This window comes from Centropristis striata, chromosome 16 (genome assembly GCF_030273125.1).
Source record: "Centropristis striata isolate RG_2023a ecotype Rhode Island chromosome 16, C.striata_1.0, whole genome shotgun sequence".
In the NCBI taxonomy this organism is placed as follows: domain Eukaryota; kingdom Metazoa; phylum Chordata; class Actinopteri; order Perciformes; family Serranidae; genus Centropristis; species Centropristis striata.
Window position 1 is genome coordinate 5,675,474 of NC_081532.1, and position 20,290 is coordinate 5,695,763.

The following is a 20,290-nucleotide window of genomic DNA, read 5'->3' on the forward strand; positions in this document are numbered from 1 at the left end:
ATTATTGGTTTTGTCAAGACTTTGGTGGCTTTAAAGACAGCATAGATAAATAAAACGGCTATTGTCTCTGTCCATAACAGTACATTACTTAGCTTCTGTGCTTCAATCTGGAATTAACAGCAGGACTTTGACCAAATACTAAACAGTCTAATTAAGCAGCTGTGATTCAAAGTTGTTGGGCAATAAACATGCAAAACCAAGGGCGGTGGAGAATACTTTTTATAGGCACTATATAGTTGTGATAGTCTCTTTTTTTAAACAGCTGTGAATGCTAATGCTATCTGTAGGGCAATAGTCTTCCTGCGCAAAAGCTAAACAGCAAAAACATTCACATCAGGTGCCTCACAGTTAATCTAAGCAACATTATTGTGTTTAGATGCGCATTTTAAAGGCACATTCCAACTCTAAGGTAAATAAATAGCCTCCTGTCTGCAACAAAACACTGACAGAACAATTAATAAGAAATTACTTTCCTTCTAGATCAATTACGTATGTGAACATCTGTATTTAAAAAGGCCTTAAGAAGTCCTATTTTTTTATGATTTGTTTAGAATGTAGCTCAGCCACCACCTTCAATTGAAGCATTGTGGCTTTAAAAAAAGTACCATTTTTACTGAGAGCTGTGAGCTCATAAAAAATGGACTGTGACACATGCTGCACTTTATTAAGTTGATTATTGTTTTGCATAATCAGAGTGTTGAAAAAAAAGTGTGATTTGTATATTAACCTGCATTACAAATTGTTAAATCTACATGTCTGTATAAGCCCCTGAGAACAAACTGATGACTCCTGATTTTTTTTTTTAAATGAATACTAAAAAATAAAAGTAAAATGTTATTCACTTCAAAAACATGTTTGTTTCACCAACTTTCTGTCTGGCGTCGACCGTCCCTGAACTCTTTGTGGCACCATAAAAATAAAGTATGTGAATACTTTAGTAGTGTCAAATGGGGAGAAACTCCTTGGTTGAAGTTTGAAATCTTTCATGTAGCTTTTGAGTAAATCAAAGGATAAAAAGTTTGTTTTCTCCTCAGTATTTTTTGTGACTCGTATCAAGTCTTCTGAGATTCTTCCAGAGCTTCAAAGACTTCCTCTTGACAGCTCCTTTCGTGTCGCTTTGGCACTTTTTTGACAATGTAAGCAATTTCCACGCTAGCGGCATTAACGCTTTGTTATGTAAATACAGCACATGAAGGTGAAGAAGAAAAAAAAGGAACAGAAAACAGTGTATTCAAGATTATTTTAATATTATTAATATGTATACTTTAGGCTTTAGAAATATAACTATCAATGACAAAACTTCCACTGGAGTAATGGTCGTTTGCTTAGGCCCCCATCAAATCAATTAATTACAATATACACATTATGATACAGAGCAGATTTGAATCTGAAATAATATTAAAATAAATGCTCAATAGATAAAGGTTTTAATAGTTTTTTTTAAATCATTTTTCTTCACCTACTGTTATTAGCCATCTGTGAGTTCTGAGCACACCCAAAAATGTAAAGCCATTTTCTTCTAATAAACTAATTTTAAGTGCAAACAATTTTTTTTTCTCTTTAAAAAGACTATGATTGCGGCATCCAACTTTATAGATTCAGATTTCAAGACTGAGGATGTTAAAGCCGAGTGCAACAAGGCGTTCCTCAACCCTCTAGTTTTTTTTGTTCCATTAGTTATAAAAACAAACAACAAAATAACAAAATCAGTGCAAAGTCGTTGATGGGGAGATTCTACTAAAGAAAAGACAGAAGTGGTGGGTGAATGTGGATGGATGCAAAATTTTTCAGATGCTCACGCACTTGGTCGTAAAAGGATAGTTTATCCAGAATTCATATTTGAGTCGGTAACCCTGAGCCGAGACTGGGCTACACCACGAGGTAAAAAATAATAGGTGGGGTGGGACACAGGTTATGAAAAATAAATGAACTATCCCTTTAATCTCAAGCCACAGTTGTCTGGTTTGCATCTAACAAAGCAAAGCTTTATTTTCCAGAAGGGACAACAGTCTGATGAGATTTGACATGAAAACAAAAGATTTTTTTTTAAAAATCTAAAATGTGTTAAAACTCCAGAGAACAAATAGTACATCAGCGCAATAGTCCACCACACCTTTTCTTGCTTCATTCCTCCACTAGGTCAAGTGAGTGATAAACGAAAAGAACAGAAAAGCCATTAACAAATTCGGGAGGGGGAGGGGAAGGCAGGGGTGTAAAAGAAAAGGAAAACTTGCAATGCTTGCAGGGTGAAGAGCAGCATCAGACTCTGGGTTGCAGGGTTCTTTAGCAGCAGAAATATTGTGGCTATACTACTGTTCCACTGGGAGAGCTGGCTTGGTTTTGGGATGACAATAAACCCTGGAAAAAGGAAAACAAGGAGATTTGCATTGGGAAAGTTCACATACTGTAGCAAAAATCAAGCAACAAATAGCTCATTAAAAAAAATTAGCCTCTAGCCTTCTAGCTTCTCCTCCATATCGGTCGCTGGCATTTAATGAAAAGCCTGAGCACAGCAGTCAGAGTGGAGAGCGAGGATACAGTGCAAGACTAATGATGTCTTTGAAAGGTTTTCGTGATCAAGACCCCATCTCACTTCTAATGTACAACACCAGATAATGAATTTGTTTTTCCAGAAGGTTTTTAACCATTCATCCTATCCACAAGGTTACCTGCTGAACCCAGGGCAATACTTTGTCATAACTCACAGGTGCTTTATCCAAGTGTTACAATTTTTTAATGACTTTGTCAATGTGTTCCTAATGACTTCATATTAATGTTTTCTGTCTTAATTGGTGCTTTATAAAAATACTTCTGTGTTGGGGTCCTGGGGGACACAGTCAAAAACACTTTTCCACTTATGAAGTTTTGATAGATGGAACTATATACTGAGATCTTCACTTGAAATGACTGAAATCTAATCGATACCAGAATCAAAGATTGTAGATAAGCTTTAATGCACTAATGCGGATTGTACTTGGGATAAAAAGGTGCAATTTGTATTAAGGAAAAGCATATATATATTTTCTTTTTTACACAATATCCAAATTAACTAACTTTTTAAAAATAATTTGGGTTTTTTTTAGATGACATTTAATAGGTTAAAATGTTTCTATGATGGTTGTGTTTTACAGTAATCCTTGTATGTTAAATATGTTGGCAGGAGGTTTAAACTGGGCAAACTTACCAAACTGTTTCATTTTTACTGCACTTCTGCTATAACAGACACAATCCTTAACCATGGAAATAAAAAATAAGGCTGATTAAACTTCTTTCCTGTTGCTAAATTCCAAAACACTTAAAAGTCTTAAATAATTAGTATCAGAATTTAAACCCATTATGAGGCCTTTTCTGGATCCAACTCCATTTCCTCACCCATTTTTAAATGACTTTGTCAATCAACGTGTTCCTAATGACTTCATATTATTGTTTTCTGTTTTAATTAGTGCCTTTTAAAAATATTTATGTGTTGGGGTCCTGGGGGACACAGTCAAAAACACTTTTGATAGATGGAAGTATATACTGAGATCATCTTCACTTGAAATGACTGAAATCTAATCGATACCAGAATCAAAGATTGTAGATGAGCTTTAATGCACTAATGCAGATTGTACTTGAGATAAAAGGTGCAATTTGTATTAAAGTATATAAATATTTTTGTTTTACACAATATACAAATTAACTTACTTTCTTTAAGAATTTTTTTTCTCAGATATTTAATAAGTTAAAATGTTTTTATGGTGGTTGTTTTACAGTAATCCTTGTATGTTAAATATGTTGTCAGGAGGTTTAAACTGGGCAAACTTACCAAACCATTTCATTTTTACTGCACTTCTGCTATTTCAAACTCAATCCTTAACTATGGAAATAAAAAATAAGGCTGATTAAACTTCTTTATCGCTAAATTCCAATACACTTAATTGTCTTAAATGAATTGTATCCGAATTTAAACCCACGAGAGGTTTTTTCTGGACCCAACTCCAATTTTTTCTCACCCAGAACACACTTGCGTGCTATTGGATATCATGGTTTGATTGTACTTGGGATAAAAGGTGCAATTTGTATTAAGGAAAAGTATATATATAATTTTTTTTTTTTTACACACTATCCAAATTAACTTACTTTAAGATTTTTTTTTTTCAGATGACATTTAATAGGTTAAAATGTTTCTATGATGGTTGTGTTTTACAGTCATCCTTGTATGTTAAAATGTTGTCAGGAGGTTTAAACTGGGCAAACTTACCAAACTTTCACTTTTACTGCACTTCTGCTATTACAAATTCAATCCTTAACCATGAAAATAAAAAAATAAGGCTGATTAAATTTCTTTCCTGTTGCTAAATCCAATACATTTAATAGTCTAAAATGATTAGTATCAGAATTTAAACCCACTGGAGGCTTTTTCTGGATCCATTTTCTCACCCACTTGCTATTGAATATCAAGGCATTGATTGTGTTCTCATTCTTACATATGAGACATTTGAGTACATTTCAAGGTTATTCTTGCCTCCAGCACCTGTTAATGCAGTGACACTCTCATCTAGCCTCCAGACTGCCTTTACTGTATGTTCCAGATCCGACTATCATGTGCCTCGCTCTGGCCAAGTCTCTCAAAACACAGACAGAAGGGAAGTATACAGAGGGTGTATACACATTAAGCTGGAAGCGAGTGAGGAACTGCACAGATTATTTTGGCGAATACACAGCCGTTGCATAAAAGCTGAAATGTGATAGTGTATGCAGATGACTTCTTGGCTATGCTGCTATGCATTGTGGGATGATTATGATGAACCAATGAACACACTTTATATGGATTAACGTCCCCCACCCCCCCTTCACAGGTCTACATAGGAAATCCTCCTTATCAGAATGTATTATATAACCAGACTAATATTTTCATAGCATTGGTTATATTTGAACCGTAGGCAGAATAATAATAATAATAATAGGCTTTTCATTGGAAAGCAGATGTACATTAAACCAAGTCTGATATGTTACTTGCCTGCCTGCAGAGAGTGACAATCTGACTATAAAAGCTAGAAATGCTATTCCAAATGTCCATACTTTTTATTGTATGCTTCTCAGAATACTTGACTTGATTTTTAGTTGCAGCCCACCAACTGGTTTCTAGCACAGCGTAAGAGTGAAAAACACTTTCATTTCCCCCACATTTCCTACATTAAAAAGAACTTACCACTTTGCCTGGCCTCGCCCATGTGCAAATAAATCCCTCCTGACAAGCAGTCACTAAACAGTCCTCTAAAAATATGAGTACAGTCAGTCTCTCGTGTGCTATCTTTTTACAGATGAGGGGCTCGAGGAGGGGCACGTCCTCCATGCGCGGGCACAGCAGAGTGCCCAGAGTCTTAGCAGGGTCCGTTTTGGTTTTTGTCAGCAGGTTGAGCTTGTCGCTGCTCTTGCTGCTGATGTGACCCATGCTGTGGTTGCGTTTGTGGTCCTTCTCGTGGTGGCGTTCCTTCCGATCGTGGAGTGACAGCGTGGCGAACTTACTCACACCCGTAGCGATGGCGCTGTCCATAATACCAGTGCCGATGCCGCCGCCGCCGCCGCCAGCCTTATTGGTGTTGTTTGCCGTGGTGGTGGTGGCGGCTGAGTGGGGTAGGCTGTTGGAGCGTGGTAGTGTCGTAGAGAGGGAGTTGATGCCAGGCGTATTGGCACCGCTGTTGTTTCCGTTAGTTGTGTTACTAGAGGTGTTAGTGATTATTGTAGCACCTGCAGGGGGGCTGGTAGCATTCATCACGTTAGTGTGTGTCCGTGTCCGTGAGAGAGGGAGATGAGGGAAAAGGATGTCCTCAGTGAGGTCCCATAGGCACAGCTGAGTGTCCTGGCCCACTGAGCCAAACCGGTACGTGACGCTAACAGGCCGGCTGTCCGTGGAGTTGCGCTTGGAGAGTCGAGACTGCGTGCTGTTGGCCCGGTCCCGTCCGAAGTGGATCATCTGATCCTGGAAGTCCTCGTCGCTGCCGCTGAACTCCATCGGGTCGCTCTCTTCCACGCTGGTGGTGTAATGGTCAAACGCCACCACGCTGACCCACGACTTGTGGCCGTGACCTCGGGCGATGACTCTGCAGTCCAAAAACGACCACACGGTCACTAAATCGTCCTCTCCGCCCGCAACTATGTACTTCCCGTCGGGGCTCCAGCACACGCACAACAAGCCGCCGAAGTAGCTCTTCATGGTGCCGTGAAGCTCGACGGCGTCAAAGTTGAAGACTCGTAGGAAGCCGTCTTGGCTAACGCAGGCTAGGAACTTCCCGTCAGGAGAGAAGGCAAACTCGTTCAGAGCTCCCTCGCCTACTGTCCATTTGAGGAGAGGGTTCCTCGTCGATTTACTCTTACAAGTGTGTACAGAGTAGTTCTCTCCCTGTTTCAGCAGCTGGTAGTGAGGCGCCGTGGTGCCGCAGGTATGCTCCACGTTGTACAGGTACATATTTCCACTGGCATGAGAGACCAGAAACAGACTCTCAGAGCCTGGCACCCATTTCACGCATGTTACTCTGGATTTATCTATTAGTCTCTGACAGGTTGAGGTTTGAGAGGCAGACAGGGGAGGAGAGAGCAGAGGGGAAAAATATGTCAGCACAGTATCATCAGGAAATAACTTCACATTCAATACTTTGTTTAAGTCCTGGGCCACTTGGTCATATTCTTTTTTTTAAAAGTGTTCAGCAGGGAAATTACAAAAACATAGCATTATATACAAGAAAAGCTTTGGGAAATCCTTTCAATACATTTAACTTTTAGCCATTCAGACACTTTAAATTCTCCACAATAGAAGGTAGAAGAGTTTACTACAAGGACACCTTAAAAAAGTGACATTAAAGTTGAAAAGCAATACTGAAGCAACATTTTGAATCTCAAGAGGGATTACTTTTATACAGCCTATTTGTGTGGGGCATAGGTTCATTCTTCCCCATGGGATTGGATGAGATGCAAGAAAAAAAAACAACCGGAAAATAATATGTCTATCTGACAACAAGGCTCAACATAAACAGCACTACGACAACCGATTCAGTAAAAACTTCAATGTAAAAGTCCACCTTCTCACTTCAGCTTAATCTAAGCTCTGTCTCTTACCTCCTCATTGAAGAGCTTGCTTGTCTCCTTCTTGATAGGGTCAATGAGCTGAACCTGTCCTGCTGAGAAACCCACCAGCAAGGACACACTCTCTGCCGTGGCTGTGAGGTGGTTGAAGTCATGGCAGGTGGGCTGCGTTCCCTTGTAGATACGCTTATCTATAGGCTTGCTCAGGTCAGCAGCCTGAGGAGAGAAAGCATGAAAGCACATGAAGTGAGTGACATTTAACAATGTAAAGTGACTGCAAGTTGTTGCATGACAGAGGCTACTGTTTGCCACAATGTCAGAAATAAACCACTGAGGCAGCGTGGGCTGTTATACTGTTTCTTCCTGTGCTTCACCACAAACACACTGACTTGGTCAAAGCCTTCTGAAATTAAATGTCTTGCAGTCAAGATGTATAAACAACTACATTTGAACTTTGTGATTTGAATAGGTCTGCACAAACTTAAGCAACACATCAAATATAAAGCTGAAAATGTGAGTGTACGATGTCCAGTTTGTTTTTGATGTTAGAGAAACATTATTTTAATGCAGTGAACACAACCCCCTGGGCATATACTGCACATAACCAGTATAACGTCAGTTCCATTTGTTAATGATCTACAGTTTACACTACTGGAGGTACGGAAAATTCTTTGAAGATGATGACTCAGTGGTTCCTTCACTACTCTTAGATGTGACAGTGAGTGTTTCTGTCTCGCTGCAGAGAGACAAAACGTCAAACCAACTCCTACAAGTACTTTAAATCAAGAGTCTAGTAAAAAAACAAACAAAGCTGCTTTGCCTCACAACAGCACTCATTGTATTAAGACAGTGCATTGTTGATTGACATTATCAGCAAACAAGGGCACACAATAAGGCTTTGTCAACAGTGGTGAAGGATACTTTAAAGTAAAGAGGTTGAGGGTTTACAGGAAATAAACATGTTAAACAAGCTGCTGGCTACATTTGTTAACCGTTTGCTGTAATGCATAGGACAGTCTTACTATTTTTGCTAGAAACATATTGCCATTATCTGTTCCAGCAAAAGACACCAGAGGAATAAAAATCTCTTTCAGCTGCACCCTAGGAGTGAGACAAGTAATCAATATGGTGATGCATTACGAAGATTATCTCGTGAAACATTATTGGTACACTGAAACCAAATTGTCCTTGTCTTTAATAGGCGTATGACTAATTTGCTTGTGACACAATAACTCAACATTTTATGTTGTCTGTCTAAGTTAAATGACCAGGACTGACACGGCTAGAATTACTTTTTCACACTGGGGGCTGTTCTAACTTGAAGTAGTTCAGCCTGTAGCCGGTCTAATGCTGTTTAACAGTGGGGGGATGACACACATGACATCAAATGTGTGAATAATTAAAAGGCTGTGACACATTGCTTCAAGTAAGAAGTCAGCTGATTTCTGTCAAACAGTGATGTCACATCAGCTGTTAACTGAAACCATCTGATGTAGGCTTAGTGAGCAAATCACACACATCCTTTGTTACATCCTTTTTGAGTGAAATTATCAATAAATGTCATATGTTACACTTTTGGTGAAGTTTTTTGTGTTTCCTGCAAAACCTGTAAAATTCCTGTAAAATGAGTTAGGTGATTATTTTAACAGGGTGACAATATGCATTTTATTTTTTGTGTATTTATTTTTGTATTATTTTTATTTTATTTCAACTGCTCTGAATTTAAAATATTGATGTTTTTTTATTATAAGTTTTACTGCTGATTGATGTTCACCTTGCATTCTTTCTACACTTATGCAAGGTAGTACTGTGGAAAAACGTGCCAGAAATGTTTATTTTTGTAATTTACTGTTTTATATGCATTTTATTTTTTTCTATTTATTTTTGTATTTATTTTTATTTTATTTCAACTGCTCTGAATTTACAATATTGATGTTATTATTATTATAATTATAAGTTTTACTGTTGATTGATGCTCACCTAGCATTCTTTCTACACTTATGCAAGGTATGCACTGTGGAAAAACGTGCCAGAAATGTTTATTATTGTAATTTTCAATAAAGCATTGAAAAAGAAAAAAAGGAAAGAAAAGAAAAAAACCTTAGCTAGCTAGCTGCGTTAGCTTCATCGTAGCTTGAAGCTAACTAGCTGCCAGCTAATGTCAAAGTCAAGCAGCTGCCAGAGTTAAAACACCAGAGCCGAAGTTCGGCAGTAACCAAGACAACAAGGACGTCTGTTAACATGCAGTATGACGGGTTCCCGCTGACAGTAGCTACCTTTCTGACGCCTTTGTAGATGTAGAAGTAGAGCTCTCGGCCCACATTGAAACAGATCCGGTCGCCGTTGCCCGACTGGTCGTTGACGTTGACGAAGGAGACGTTGACGGGGTTGGAGCCCTGCGAGTTGAAAGGCACCCTGTTGGGACGGCTGTACTCGGAGTGAGTGAGGAGTTTGTAGACACCTTCCCGAGTGGTGAACTGAGTTTTAATTTCGTTCATCTCCTTCCCTCCTCCCTCCGCCGCCATCTTTGAAATTAACATTCATCCCTTTCCCCCAGGCCGGATCTGACGCACGGGAGGGGAGCGGGCCATGTAGCGGCCACTCCGGCTCTCCCAGTCCCCCCATGAGTCCCCCCACCGGTTACCCGGGGAACTACCTGACAGCCGGATACAACCTGCGATACTAAAGTTGCAACTTTCTATTTTTCTAAATCATTGCAGCCTCATACGGATTTTAAAAATATAATAATATATTTAAAAATATTTTTAAATATTCTAAATTTTCTCTAAAAATAATATAACCTTTATTTCACATTAATTTATAGAAACATCTAAATAATAAAAACACAAATACATAGATAGAAAATGAAAATAATAATAGGAGTAAAAATAATTATTAATTATATATATATATGTATATATAATTATTATTATTATTATTATTATTATTATTATTATTATTATTATTTATGTCGTGCAGCAGTTGGCTCAATAGTGAGTTTTATTTTGAAATTAAAAAAATAAAATTCACCGCACGTATAATTAAGTTGAATTTCAGAAATTAGCACACATTTTACAACTCGTGTCAATGCTGTTTTATCGCCTACACATAATAAAGAATTATTATTTTAGAATATAATTATTACTCTTAATCATGTCTATGCTTTATCGCGTGTAGACTGCTCACCTGTGGCCACAATTGGCTGCATCACATCAAAGGCACCTGCAACTCTGCTGGGTAATTAATCTACCAGCTCGACCGTCTACACAACAAAGACCTCTTTTAAAAGTTTGGTAATCTTACCTTATCAAAAAAATTATACGCGTCAATGTCATGGCATGTCGAAGAAGACGACAACTTTCACTTCCAGGTATGAACACTTTTAATTTATGTATTTGTTCATTTTTGTAGAATTAGAAAAATTAAAAAAAAAAAAAAAAAAAATACGCAAAATGGCCAAGAGGGGACACAGATTCACGATAAAAGACACAAAATGACAAAAAATAATGACGCAAAATGGCAAAAAGAAACAAAATGACACAAAAGATGCAAAATTACCCCCAAAAAAGACACAAATTGACCTCAAAACACACAAAATGACCAAAATAAAACCCCGCAAAATTCGTGAATACTTTTCTCTGTGTGATATTGTGTCCATCTATATGACTCAATACTTGGTTGGGGCTGTTTGACTTGAACTACTGGAAATTGACTTTTTTAAAAAAATTGATATTCTAAATTATTGATATTGATACTAATGTGACATTTTGTGATGTTATTCTTTTCATAAAGTATAGCTATCTACTTTCGTTTGGTACGCATTCATCTATTTTAAAAATGAAGACTAACTATTTTTAGTATTTTCTTTCCAACTAGATCACAGACACAGACATGTGCCCAACAACGTAGATCATCTTGCTTTCAAATACATGGTGAGATCCACATTTCATCACCATATCGAGTGCCATGGTCCCTTTTTTTTTTTTATTTCAAATCACTTGCCTTTATCTGTTTTCTTGCTTTGCCATATAAAATGTGGATGGAGTGACCTGTGTTCTCTGTCAGGAGATGTGTAAAGTGGAGTCCAGCACAGATTCTGACTCAGAGATCAGTCCAAGATGGTCGGACACCAGCACTATGGTATGACTTTACTTAATGTGAACATTACACACAATAAGCTCAAATGGATATGTGACAGTTAAAGTTAACCCTCTGGAGTCCATCTATTTATTGAAAATAAACATTTTATTTACAGTAATAACTTTATTTATATATATATGATATGTAGACAAGCTGAGAAAGCCAGTTGAAAGTGCAGCAAGATTGATTCAAACATAAATTATTGTCCTGTCAATGCAAAAATCCCTGAATTCCTTGTTGAGCAGGGATGTGTGAGCAGTACACCAGAGAGTGGGACCTTTCGCCGCACATTGCCGTTAACACACAAGCCTGCAGGAAGACATGGCTGCTATTCTTTGGTAAGAATTCTCTTTTTTTTTTTTTTTAACCCTTGTGTGGTCCTCAGGGGTCAAAAAGGACCCCAATGACACTGTTTTTAGGACATGTACAAAAAATTATAATCCACTTTTTTTTTTACCTTTTAAGGCAACTCATGACCAAAAAAATGTATATATAATTTTCTTTTTTTCCCTATTATTATTATTATTATTATTATTATTATTACTATTATTATTGGTCAATTATTACTATTATTATTGGTCAATTATAGTCAAATACAATTAGGCCTCATTTCAAAAGAAAAAAAGTAATAAAACCTGATTTTTTTTTTTTTTTTTTCAATAGTTATAGTGAAATAATTTCTTGATGGGAATGCACAGAGTAGGTTATGTAAACTTTTAGTGAAACTTGTGTTTTAAAAGCATTGTTCATTTTTGGATGGCAGCAAAAAAAAAAAGAAAAAAGATCACACTTGTGGTCTAAAAGGACCCCATGACATTAGACTGGTTTTAGAACATGTAGAAAAAATTATCCACTTTTTTTTCATCTTTTAAGGAAACTCTTTTAAGAAAAATCATTTTCATATTTTTTTCATTATTATTGGTCAATTTTAGTCAAATATACAAAATTAGGCCTCATTTCAAAAGAAAAAAAAGTAATAAAACTTGAATTTTTTTTCAATAGTAATAGTGGGGGAAAAAAATCTTGATGGGAATGCACAGAGTAGGTTTACGTCAACTTTTAGTGAAACTTATGTTTTAAAAGCATTGTTAATTTTTGGATGGCAGCAAAAAAATTTTAAAAAAGAATCACACCCATTTTCTATGAAAGTTAACCTGTATTAATCGTATGATGAAAATTATTTTGGGACCACAGGAGGGTTAATCCATCCGTTTCTACTACAAAGGCATCTTACTGCTCTATGAGTTTATGAATGTATGTGTGTTTTGTAGTTTTTGGACCCGTACGATGGGAGCTCTGAGGATTCTGACGAGTCGAACATCAATGTGAGTGTCTCCAGCAGGCGGACGAGGCAGCAGGGGAAATGTGGCGGAGGAGGAGGCTGTCGCTTCTCAGGCAGGAGCAGGAGACTAATCCTTCATCCCCCTGCTCCGGCTGCCCTCAGGGAAGTGGTGAAAACTGGGATGAGAGATCCTGTAAAAGAGCAGCAGCAACTTTTGGACGTGCAGATGAAGTGTGTGAGCGACTCTGAGCTGTGTGTCTGTGAGCTGGACATGCTGCCCCCCCACAGTGACAGGGAAATGACCAACGATTCAACAATGCACAGCCAAACCATGGATATAGAGCTGCACTGCCAACATGATGATTCAGGCTTGCATGCTACAAGATCCTGCACACCTCACACACCTGGATCTCTGACCCCAGTGGAAAGGAGCTCAACCCAGATGCTGTGTAGCTCCTCTGAGAGATCCTCCTGCCCCTGTAACGTCAGATCACCTTATAAGAGAAAGCTGGGTTTCTCTCGAGCAGAAGATGTGGAGCTGGAGCAGAGAAAGAGGCAGTGTGTTGTCAACATGGAGGAAGAACAAGAAGGAAAAGACTCTGAAACATGTTAGAGCCATCTTATCATGACTGTAGTCCTCGGCAATGCCTTAACCCTTTGATGCATGCAACATATTGACCCCCCTTCTAATGCACAACATGGGTCAAAAATGACCCGCATCCATTCCCCATGTTATTTAATGCTGCTGTGTGTTTATGTGCTCTATCTTTTGATGTCAACTTATTTTATGATTGAATATTCCAAGTATTCTTAAAATATATTGTTTTTGATAACCGATCATTATTTCCATTTTGCTTTATACTTTATAAAGAAAAATAGCTAACTACTTGGCTACGTAGCTTGCTAAGCTAACTACTTAGCTAACTACTTGGCTAAGTAGCTTGCTAAGGTAACTACTTAGCCAAGAAGTTAGCTAAGTAGTTAGCTTAGCAAGCAAAAAAAAAAAAAAGTTAGCTTAGCAAGCTACGTAGCCAAGATGTTAGCTAAGTAGTTAGCTTATCAAGCTACTTGGCTAAAAAATGGATATGGGTCATTTTTCACCCATGTTGTGCATTAGAAGAGTAATGACACAAAAAGGGAAATCATTAAAAAAAATAAAGGAAAACATAAAATTAGGATGTATGATGATCAAAAACAAACTAATTGAGGAAAACCTGGAATACTGAATGATGAAAATAATTTATTGCAAAGATATAGAACATAGAAACTCATACATATCAGGTCACATTAGACCCATGTTGTGCATCAAAGGGCTAAAAGATGCAATGCACTTTCCTCATGTATCAGATTAAATGGTGTAGAGGCATGATGGTTTAATTTTCTACATTCAGTTATTTTGATTCTCATGTAAATTGCTGATTGTTTTCAAGCAATTATCATTTTTGTTTGGATAATGTTTGTAGCCCCGCCTCCATAATAGCCCAAAGTACAACCTATGCACTGGCAGTGATTGAACTGTATCTTCCTATTGATCAATAAAAGGAAAAACTTATTTGAAAATGAAAATTAAACATGATAGCCTACTGGGTGTTTTTGTGGCCATATGCTAGTATCCACAGCTGAACTTGGCAGTAAAGTTTCAGAACGGTCTTATTTAAATGATAAATAATGGCATTCAGCAACCAAATTTTGTAAAAATTTGTGGGTAAACTCTTAGTACTCCATCACTGTTGTAAAGCCATTCCTGTATAGCTTTGTGTTTAGGGTTGTCTTGCTGGAAAAAATGTAAGTCTTATAAAAGTACTATAAAGTCATGGAAAAAATGATTAGACCATTTTTTCTCCTTCAATTTCTTTTTCATTTTAATAGTATAGTTTATTTAATTAAACTCTTAGCTATTTTTGTTATTTGTCCAAACAAAAGTACCTTTAGTTGTACCAGGCATTACAATGAACAAGAAATTGGAAACAAGGGTGGTCTAATAACTTTTCCCTGACTGTATGTTTATTTACACAGACCGTGTACGATACAATGTATATAAACAAGAGGTATGGATTAACTAGATACAGAAAAGGTACTTCACCAGTAGGGTTTAAAGAAGTTAATTGCTTGCAGAGTGATCTACTGTAATTTTCTCCTATCACTTACTTGATCAAAATCACATTTATCCCTCCAACAACGAAAACTAGAATTGAAAAAACGATAAACTGTAACTTGTGTGGTTAGAAAACTAAAATTATAGTTAAAAATTTTGTTTGTTTTGGTCTGTCAACTTTTTCCATATGTAAACCTTTGGTTGATATGAAACCTATTTAATCTATCTGGTTTTATGTCTTAATAAACTTATTGGGGCTAAGATGGATAAGACAAAGGAAATAAAGGCAACATTTATTGTGACTTTTTAAAAATCTGGCACCCAACAAATACCCAATTACAAAAAAACAAAAACTAACACCAAAACTAATAAAAACTAAAACTAAGCATTTTCCAAAAAATAAAACTAGCAAACTTGCTCTTAAAATGAAGTAAATCTAACTGAATTTGAAAACAAAAAACCACAATGAAATTAAAACTGGAACTAATGAAAAATCCAAAACTATTATAACCTTGATTCAGAGAATATATTTCCTTGTTTGTGTCAATTTCATTTGTTATGGAAGACCACAATGAAGACAAATGCAGTTAATTTTTATTCCAACGGGCTTTATTCAATCTAAAAATCATACAGTTTCCTTCATAAAAACATCGTTTACTTTCAACTTTCCTTTCCCACAATCCATCGTCTCTTCTTTAACCATCTGACAACTTTCTCTTCTTCTCCTTCCAAAACACTTCCCACCAACGCTAACAACGGCTACATGCTAATTACTGCTCCATGAATGTTCTTCATTAAGTTTGGTATTGGAATGCAACAGGCTACAAACTACTTCTTAACTGGTGATTAATAAGCAATGATGTAAATGATTATGTGTGGATTAATAATAGTAATAAAGACTCTCTGGTCTTCAGGAATGTTTCTTCTACTCTGTGCACAGAACAGCGACTCCGCGCTCGTAGAAGCTGTGAGGATCTTCCTTGGTGGCGATGTCGAAGTCAACAGTGAAGATGAGGTCAGACCTGGTGAAGTTCAGGTACACAGGAAGAGTCACCTGCAACCAGAGGGAAAACAATGTGATGAGAGACTGACAAAACATGGAAAAAAGCTTTCGTTGTTATTTATTTATCTAAATTGTTGGACTATAGATCATTTAAAGCATGGGTCTCAAACTTGCGGCCCGCGGGCCAATTGCGGCCCTCGTGACGATATTTTGTGGCCCCCACCTTGATATGAAAGTTTAATGTGAGTTTTATATGAATGGCACTTTACCGTGTTGTGTGTGGGAGGTAATTCTGTGTCTTTTTTTGGTAATTTTGTGTCTTTTTTTGGTAATTTTGTGTCCTTTTGTGTCTTTTTTGGTCACTTTGTGTCTTTTTTTTGGGTCATTTTGTGTCTTTTTTTTTTTTTAGTAATTTTGTGTCTTTTTTTGGTCATTTTGTGTCTTTAAGTAATTTAGATTTTTTCTTTTTCTGTCATTTTGTGTCTTTTTTTTGTTAATTTTGTGTCTTTTTTAAGTAATCTAGATTTTTTTTTAGTAATTTTGTGTCTTTGTTTGGTCATTTTGATACTGCCTCCAGTGGCCCCCAGGTAATTTGAGTTTGAGACCCCTGATTTAAAGGAAATATGAATATTTTTATTCTATGTATACATGTATCTTTTTCCAGTGGTGGAATGTAACCAAGTTTATTTTCTCAAGTACTGTACTTAAGTACAATTTTGTCGTACTTGTACTTTACTTGTGTATTTCCACATTTGTAACTTTATATTTCTACTTCTCTTCATTTTAGAGGCAAATATTGTACTTTTTACTCCACTACATTTAGCTGTCAGCTTTAATTACTTTTCAGGTCAAGATTTAACATGAAAACTTTAAAGTGAATATGCATTTTTATACATTAAACCACATAAAGGTATATTAAATAGTTAAAATTAGCCCCACCAGGACAATAGTAAAATGCTGCTTATATAAAAGCATCAATACAAATAATCTAATCATATATTTAGAATATACAAAACAATCTGAGTGGGTCCATTTTGCATAAGGAGTACTTTTACTTTTGATACTTTAAGTACATTCTGATGCTGATACTTTTGTACTTTTACTTCAGTAAGTTTTGAATGCAGAGTCATTTCACAGTGTGGTATTTGTACTTTTACTAATGTAAAGGACTAATAATAATAATAAAAATAATAATAATAATAATAATAATAATAATTTTCAGCAAAGGATCTGAATACTTTTTACACCACTGTATGTTTCCTACCATGTGTCTCTTCTCAGCGTTGCCTTGCTTGATCCAGCGGAGCTGAGTGAGCGGCAGCTCGGTGGAGATGGAGGTGGACAGAGACAGCTTGTTGTTGCCACAAGTAGCTCCCTGCAGCTTCAGACCTGAGAGAAACAGAACATTAGAACATTAGAACCCTGAAACTAAATGTCACAAATCTCCAATAATAAACACCATACACACAAAATCTGAGTTTTTTAAAAAGTTAACTTTTCTATGCAATCAGAACAGTGTGCATATATACGTATAATGTATAGTTATTTGTATTTTTAGCAGAGGGGGAAGGCTCTGTGAATATACTTTTTGTTCAGACAATTTTATATCATAACCAAAACTTTAAAAATCTTTCTTCAAAAAAAAAAAAAAGTTTTGTTCTTGTCTTTCTTTAAAAAAAAATAAAAATAAATGTTGTCTTACACCTGGAAAAGCTTTGGCGAGTTGTCATTATTTGACTGGGGCCCTACAGAACCAGTGTGCCCTGCTACTGACCTTTGATGCCGAAGCTGCAGGCGTCCAGCGCGGCGCCCTGGGCGGTGGTGACGTTGACCTCCAGACACAGCTCCTCCAGAGACCAGCTGTTGGCCTGCGCCACGTACTGGCGAGTGGCGGTGATGTAAGCCTCTGGAACAAACAGGCCGCCGAGGCACACGTGGATGTTCTGAAGAAAGAGACAAGAGGAAGAAAATTTAGTGACAGTACTGTGAGGGGCCAGTGTTTAAGGAATCCATCATATTATTTAGATTCAGGATGTTTGACGCTGCACACCACAAGGTTATTATAGTTAATGAAAACTAACGAAATAACGAAAGCTAGAATTGAAAAAACATTTTCGTTGAATAAAAACAAGAGTTTTAAAAAAACGATGACTAACTGAAACTGTATTATGTGGTTACAAAAACTAACTAAATTATATTGAAAATGTCCTTTGTTTGTCAACTTTTTTTCATATATAACCCTTTTTGGTTGATATGAAATCTATTTCATCTATCTGGTTTTTATGACTTCATAACCTTATTGGGGCTGAGATGGATCAGGCAATGGAAATAAAGGAAACATTTATTGTGACTTTTTTTAATCTGGCACCCAAAAAATACCCCATTACAAAAAAACTGAAACTAATAAAAACTAAACTAGAACTAAGCATTTTCCAAAAAATAAAAATGAATTAAAACTAGCAAACTAACTCTTAAAACCAATTAAAACTAACAGAATTGATGAAAATGAAAAATTCAAAACTATTATAACCTTGGTACACCAACAGTTAACTGAGCTGTACCTTCAGTTCCTTTGCGCCCCCGCTGGCAGCTCCCTGGGAGATCTGCTGCAGCTGTTTGATTCTCTCACTGAAGTCTGCCACCCACTGGATCACCGTCATGGCGGCTGGAACAGTGTATCGACACCAGCTGCGAGGGAGGATACCTGGGGAGACAGAAACACAGGTGCATACCAGTTATTCTCTTAAAGTATGATCTGTTCAAGAACCAAAACAGGGAGGATTTTTAAGTGAGCAGTGATTTTGACTTCAAACAAGAAAGTTCAGAAGTGTATCAACAGATCTGAGTTAAAGAGTCAGATTTTACCTTTAACGAGGTCGCTGATGAGCGTGCGCAGGTCGTTGGTCTGCTTCTTCTTGCCCTCACACACCTGCACCACGTCGGCCAGATCCTGACGAACCTCCTGCAGCATCTTACCTCCCATCTTCACCTCACGCTCAAAGAACCGGAACAGGGGGTCCTGGTTTTCATTTGTTTGGACAAAGAAGACATTAAATCAAATTACAGAGTGACATAACGAGATGCAATGCAAAATATTTATCTATTTAGGGTGCCTATAGATTCCTTAAATCTTCGAGCTTCATATGATACCAGTATATCTCCAGTATATTCCTAAAAGTGAGCCCACTACGGCCTCTGGAAAACCCCCCGATGAAAATTCTGACCGTCCACCGTCGGAGTCCTAAATATTGATACTTGGCGGCCATGAACCGATATAATATTGCCATGCAAAATATCGCGATACTACGCTGTATCGACCCCCCCCCCCAACCTCTATTATACAGTTTTTATGTTCACTTAAATAAACGGTTTCAATAAAATTACTTGTGACTAGGGGTGCACCGATCGAGCGATCGGACGATTCTTTTTACGTCAAACCGATCTTATCTAGCGATCTTATCTACCTCCGCAAAGGTCTGAAAGTGCGTCTGCACGTACGCGTACTTCTGCATGACTGTGTTGTATGTATGTTGTACTATAATGAAACCAAAAACTCAGGACACTTTATCTATGGTTGCAGTTATTTTGTTAGTTTGTCCTGTAAATTGTTGCTATTTATTTTAAGTTCAATATTTTATTAACTACCTCAGACATTGTGATTTCCTTTATTTGTTAAAGAAAAATACTGCTGTGTTATTGTTTTTCAAGAAAATAAGATTCAAACATTGAAGGTGTATGCTGTGAGTTACAAAAAAAAAAATCAGTATCGGCCAAAATCAGAATAGTCAGGCTTTTTAAAAATCGGTATTCGGCCAGAAAATTGCAATCGGTGCACGCCTACTTGTGACATGTCATATTTGACTTTGACTGAACATTTGCTATCACTTTGGCACAAAACTATCGGGATGTATATCGTATAGGACTCTTTTGTAAAAGAGATTTTTAATCTCAATAAGACTTTCCTGGTTAAATAAAGGTTAAATTTAAAAAAATAAAATAAAAAAAGTATATTGATATTCAATATATATCGGGATATGACTTTTGGTCCATATCGCCCAGCCCTAACCTGCAGTTTTATTACGTTTATTACGTTTATTATGTTATTAAGTCTAGCACCAACATCTTAAACACAAAACGTATAAAACAGAACAGCTCGTCCTTTACTCTGCTCTCCAACCACCGTTCTCTCCTCTCTGCCGTTACCTTGATGTTCTCCACTGTGCGTTTGAGTGGATTGACTGTTTGAGGCATGAGCTGCAGCCAGTTGCAGGCGGTGGTGTGGAGGGTCCTCATCCAGGCCGGCTGGGCGTCGGACGTGGCCGAGGCGCGCTCCTTTATCTCCGTGTCGTAGGCAAGGTCGTCCTCATCCTCCAACATCTGCATTTTCAGCATCTTACCCATCATGTCAATGCCTGCGCAGCCGGGCGGAGGGAAGGAGTGAGCGGGGAGGGAGGTGGAGAACAAGGCCATGATGGGAGGTAGGGGGAGAAGAAATTAACAGTGGAAACAAACACACAAACAGCTTCCCTTGAGGGTGTGTTAATTAAAAGGTCGGGGACAAACAAATTTGGACGACACCGGGTAGGATAAAAGAGGGGAAGCCCATTTCCGCCAATGTGATGAAAACAGATTGAAAATCTTTCTCAAAATAAGAACTTAGTATCTTTAAATAATGAGAAAATCTTAAAATAATGACCAAATACCTTGA

General features: G+C 37.2%; 3 protein-coding genes across 8 annotated transcripts in view; 1 reads left to right on the top strand and 2 right to left on the bottom strand.

Annotated features, from left to right (window-relative positions):
* Positions 1–1,504: 1,504 nt before the first annotated feature.
* Positions 1,505–9,704, bottom strand: wdr20a (WD repeat domain 20a). Its single transcript, XM_059353697.1, has 4 exons — positions 9,339–9,704; positions 7,096–7,278; positions 5,192–6,535; positions 1,505–2,358 (listed from the first exon to the last, which is right to left on the bottom strand). The coding sequence occupies exons 1-4, from the start codon at positions 9,600–9,602 to the stop codon at positions 2,305–2,307; spliced, it is 1,845 nt and encodes a 614-aa protein (XP_059209680.1). The 5' UTR covers positions 9,603–9,704; the 3' UTR covers positions 1,505–2,304.
* A 449-nt stretch (positions 9,705–10,153) lies between these two features.
* LOC131988503 (uncharacterized) lies at positions 10,154–13,256 on the top strand. Of its 5 annotated transcripts, none has more exons than XM_059353630.1 (5): positions 10,154–10,432; positions 10,921–10,994; positions 11,128–11,202; positions 11,448–11,540; positions 12,474–13,256. In XM_059353630.1, exons 1-5 carry the CDS (start codon positions 10,396–10,398, stop codon positions 13,095–13,097), a joined length of 903 nt encoding a protein of 300 aa, XP_059209613.1. In that variant the 5' UTR covers positions 10,154–10,395; the 3' UTR covers positions 13,098–13,256. The 5 variants fall into 5 exon arrangements, with proteins under 5 accessions (XP_059209613.1, XP_059209615.1, XP_059209616.1 ...); XM_059353632.1 differs by having other exon boundaries at positions 11,131–11,202; XM_059353633.1 differs by having other exon boundaries at positions 10,939–10,994; positions 11,108–11,202.
* A 2,005-nt stretch (positions 13,257–15,261) lies between these two features.
* dync1h1 (dynein, cytoplasmic 1, heavy chain 1) overlaps positions 15,262–20,290 on the bottom strand; it is a 56,240-nt gene continuing 51,211 nt past the window's right edge. For both annotated transcript variants that reach the window (XM_059352652.1, XM_059352650.1), the window contains exons 73-78: positions 19,786–19,994; positions 18,448–18,601; positions 18,144–18,286; positions 17,357–17,525; positions 16,847–16,971; positions 15,262–15,633 (exon numbers count right to left, since the gene is read on the bottom strand). In XM_059352652.1, the coding sequence (XP_059208635.1) occupies positions 15,505–15,633; positions 16,847–16,971; positions 17,357–17,525; positions 18,144–18,286; positions 18,448–18,601; positions 19,786–19,994 (929 nt within the window). In that variant the 3' untranslated portion in view covers positions 15,262–15,504. The remainder of the gene's footprint in view (positions 15,634–16,846; positions 16,972–17,356; positions 17,526–18,143; positions 18,287–18,447; positions 18,602–19,785; positions 19,995–20,290) is intronic.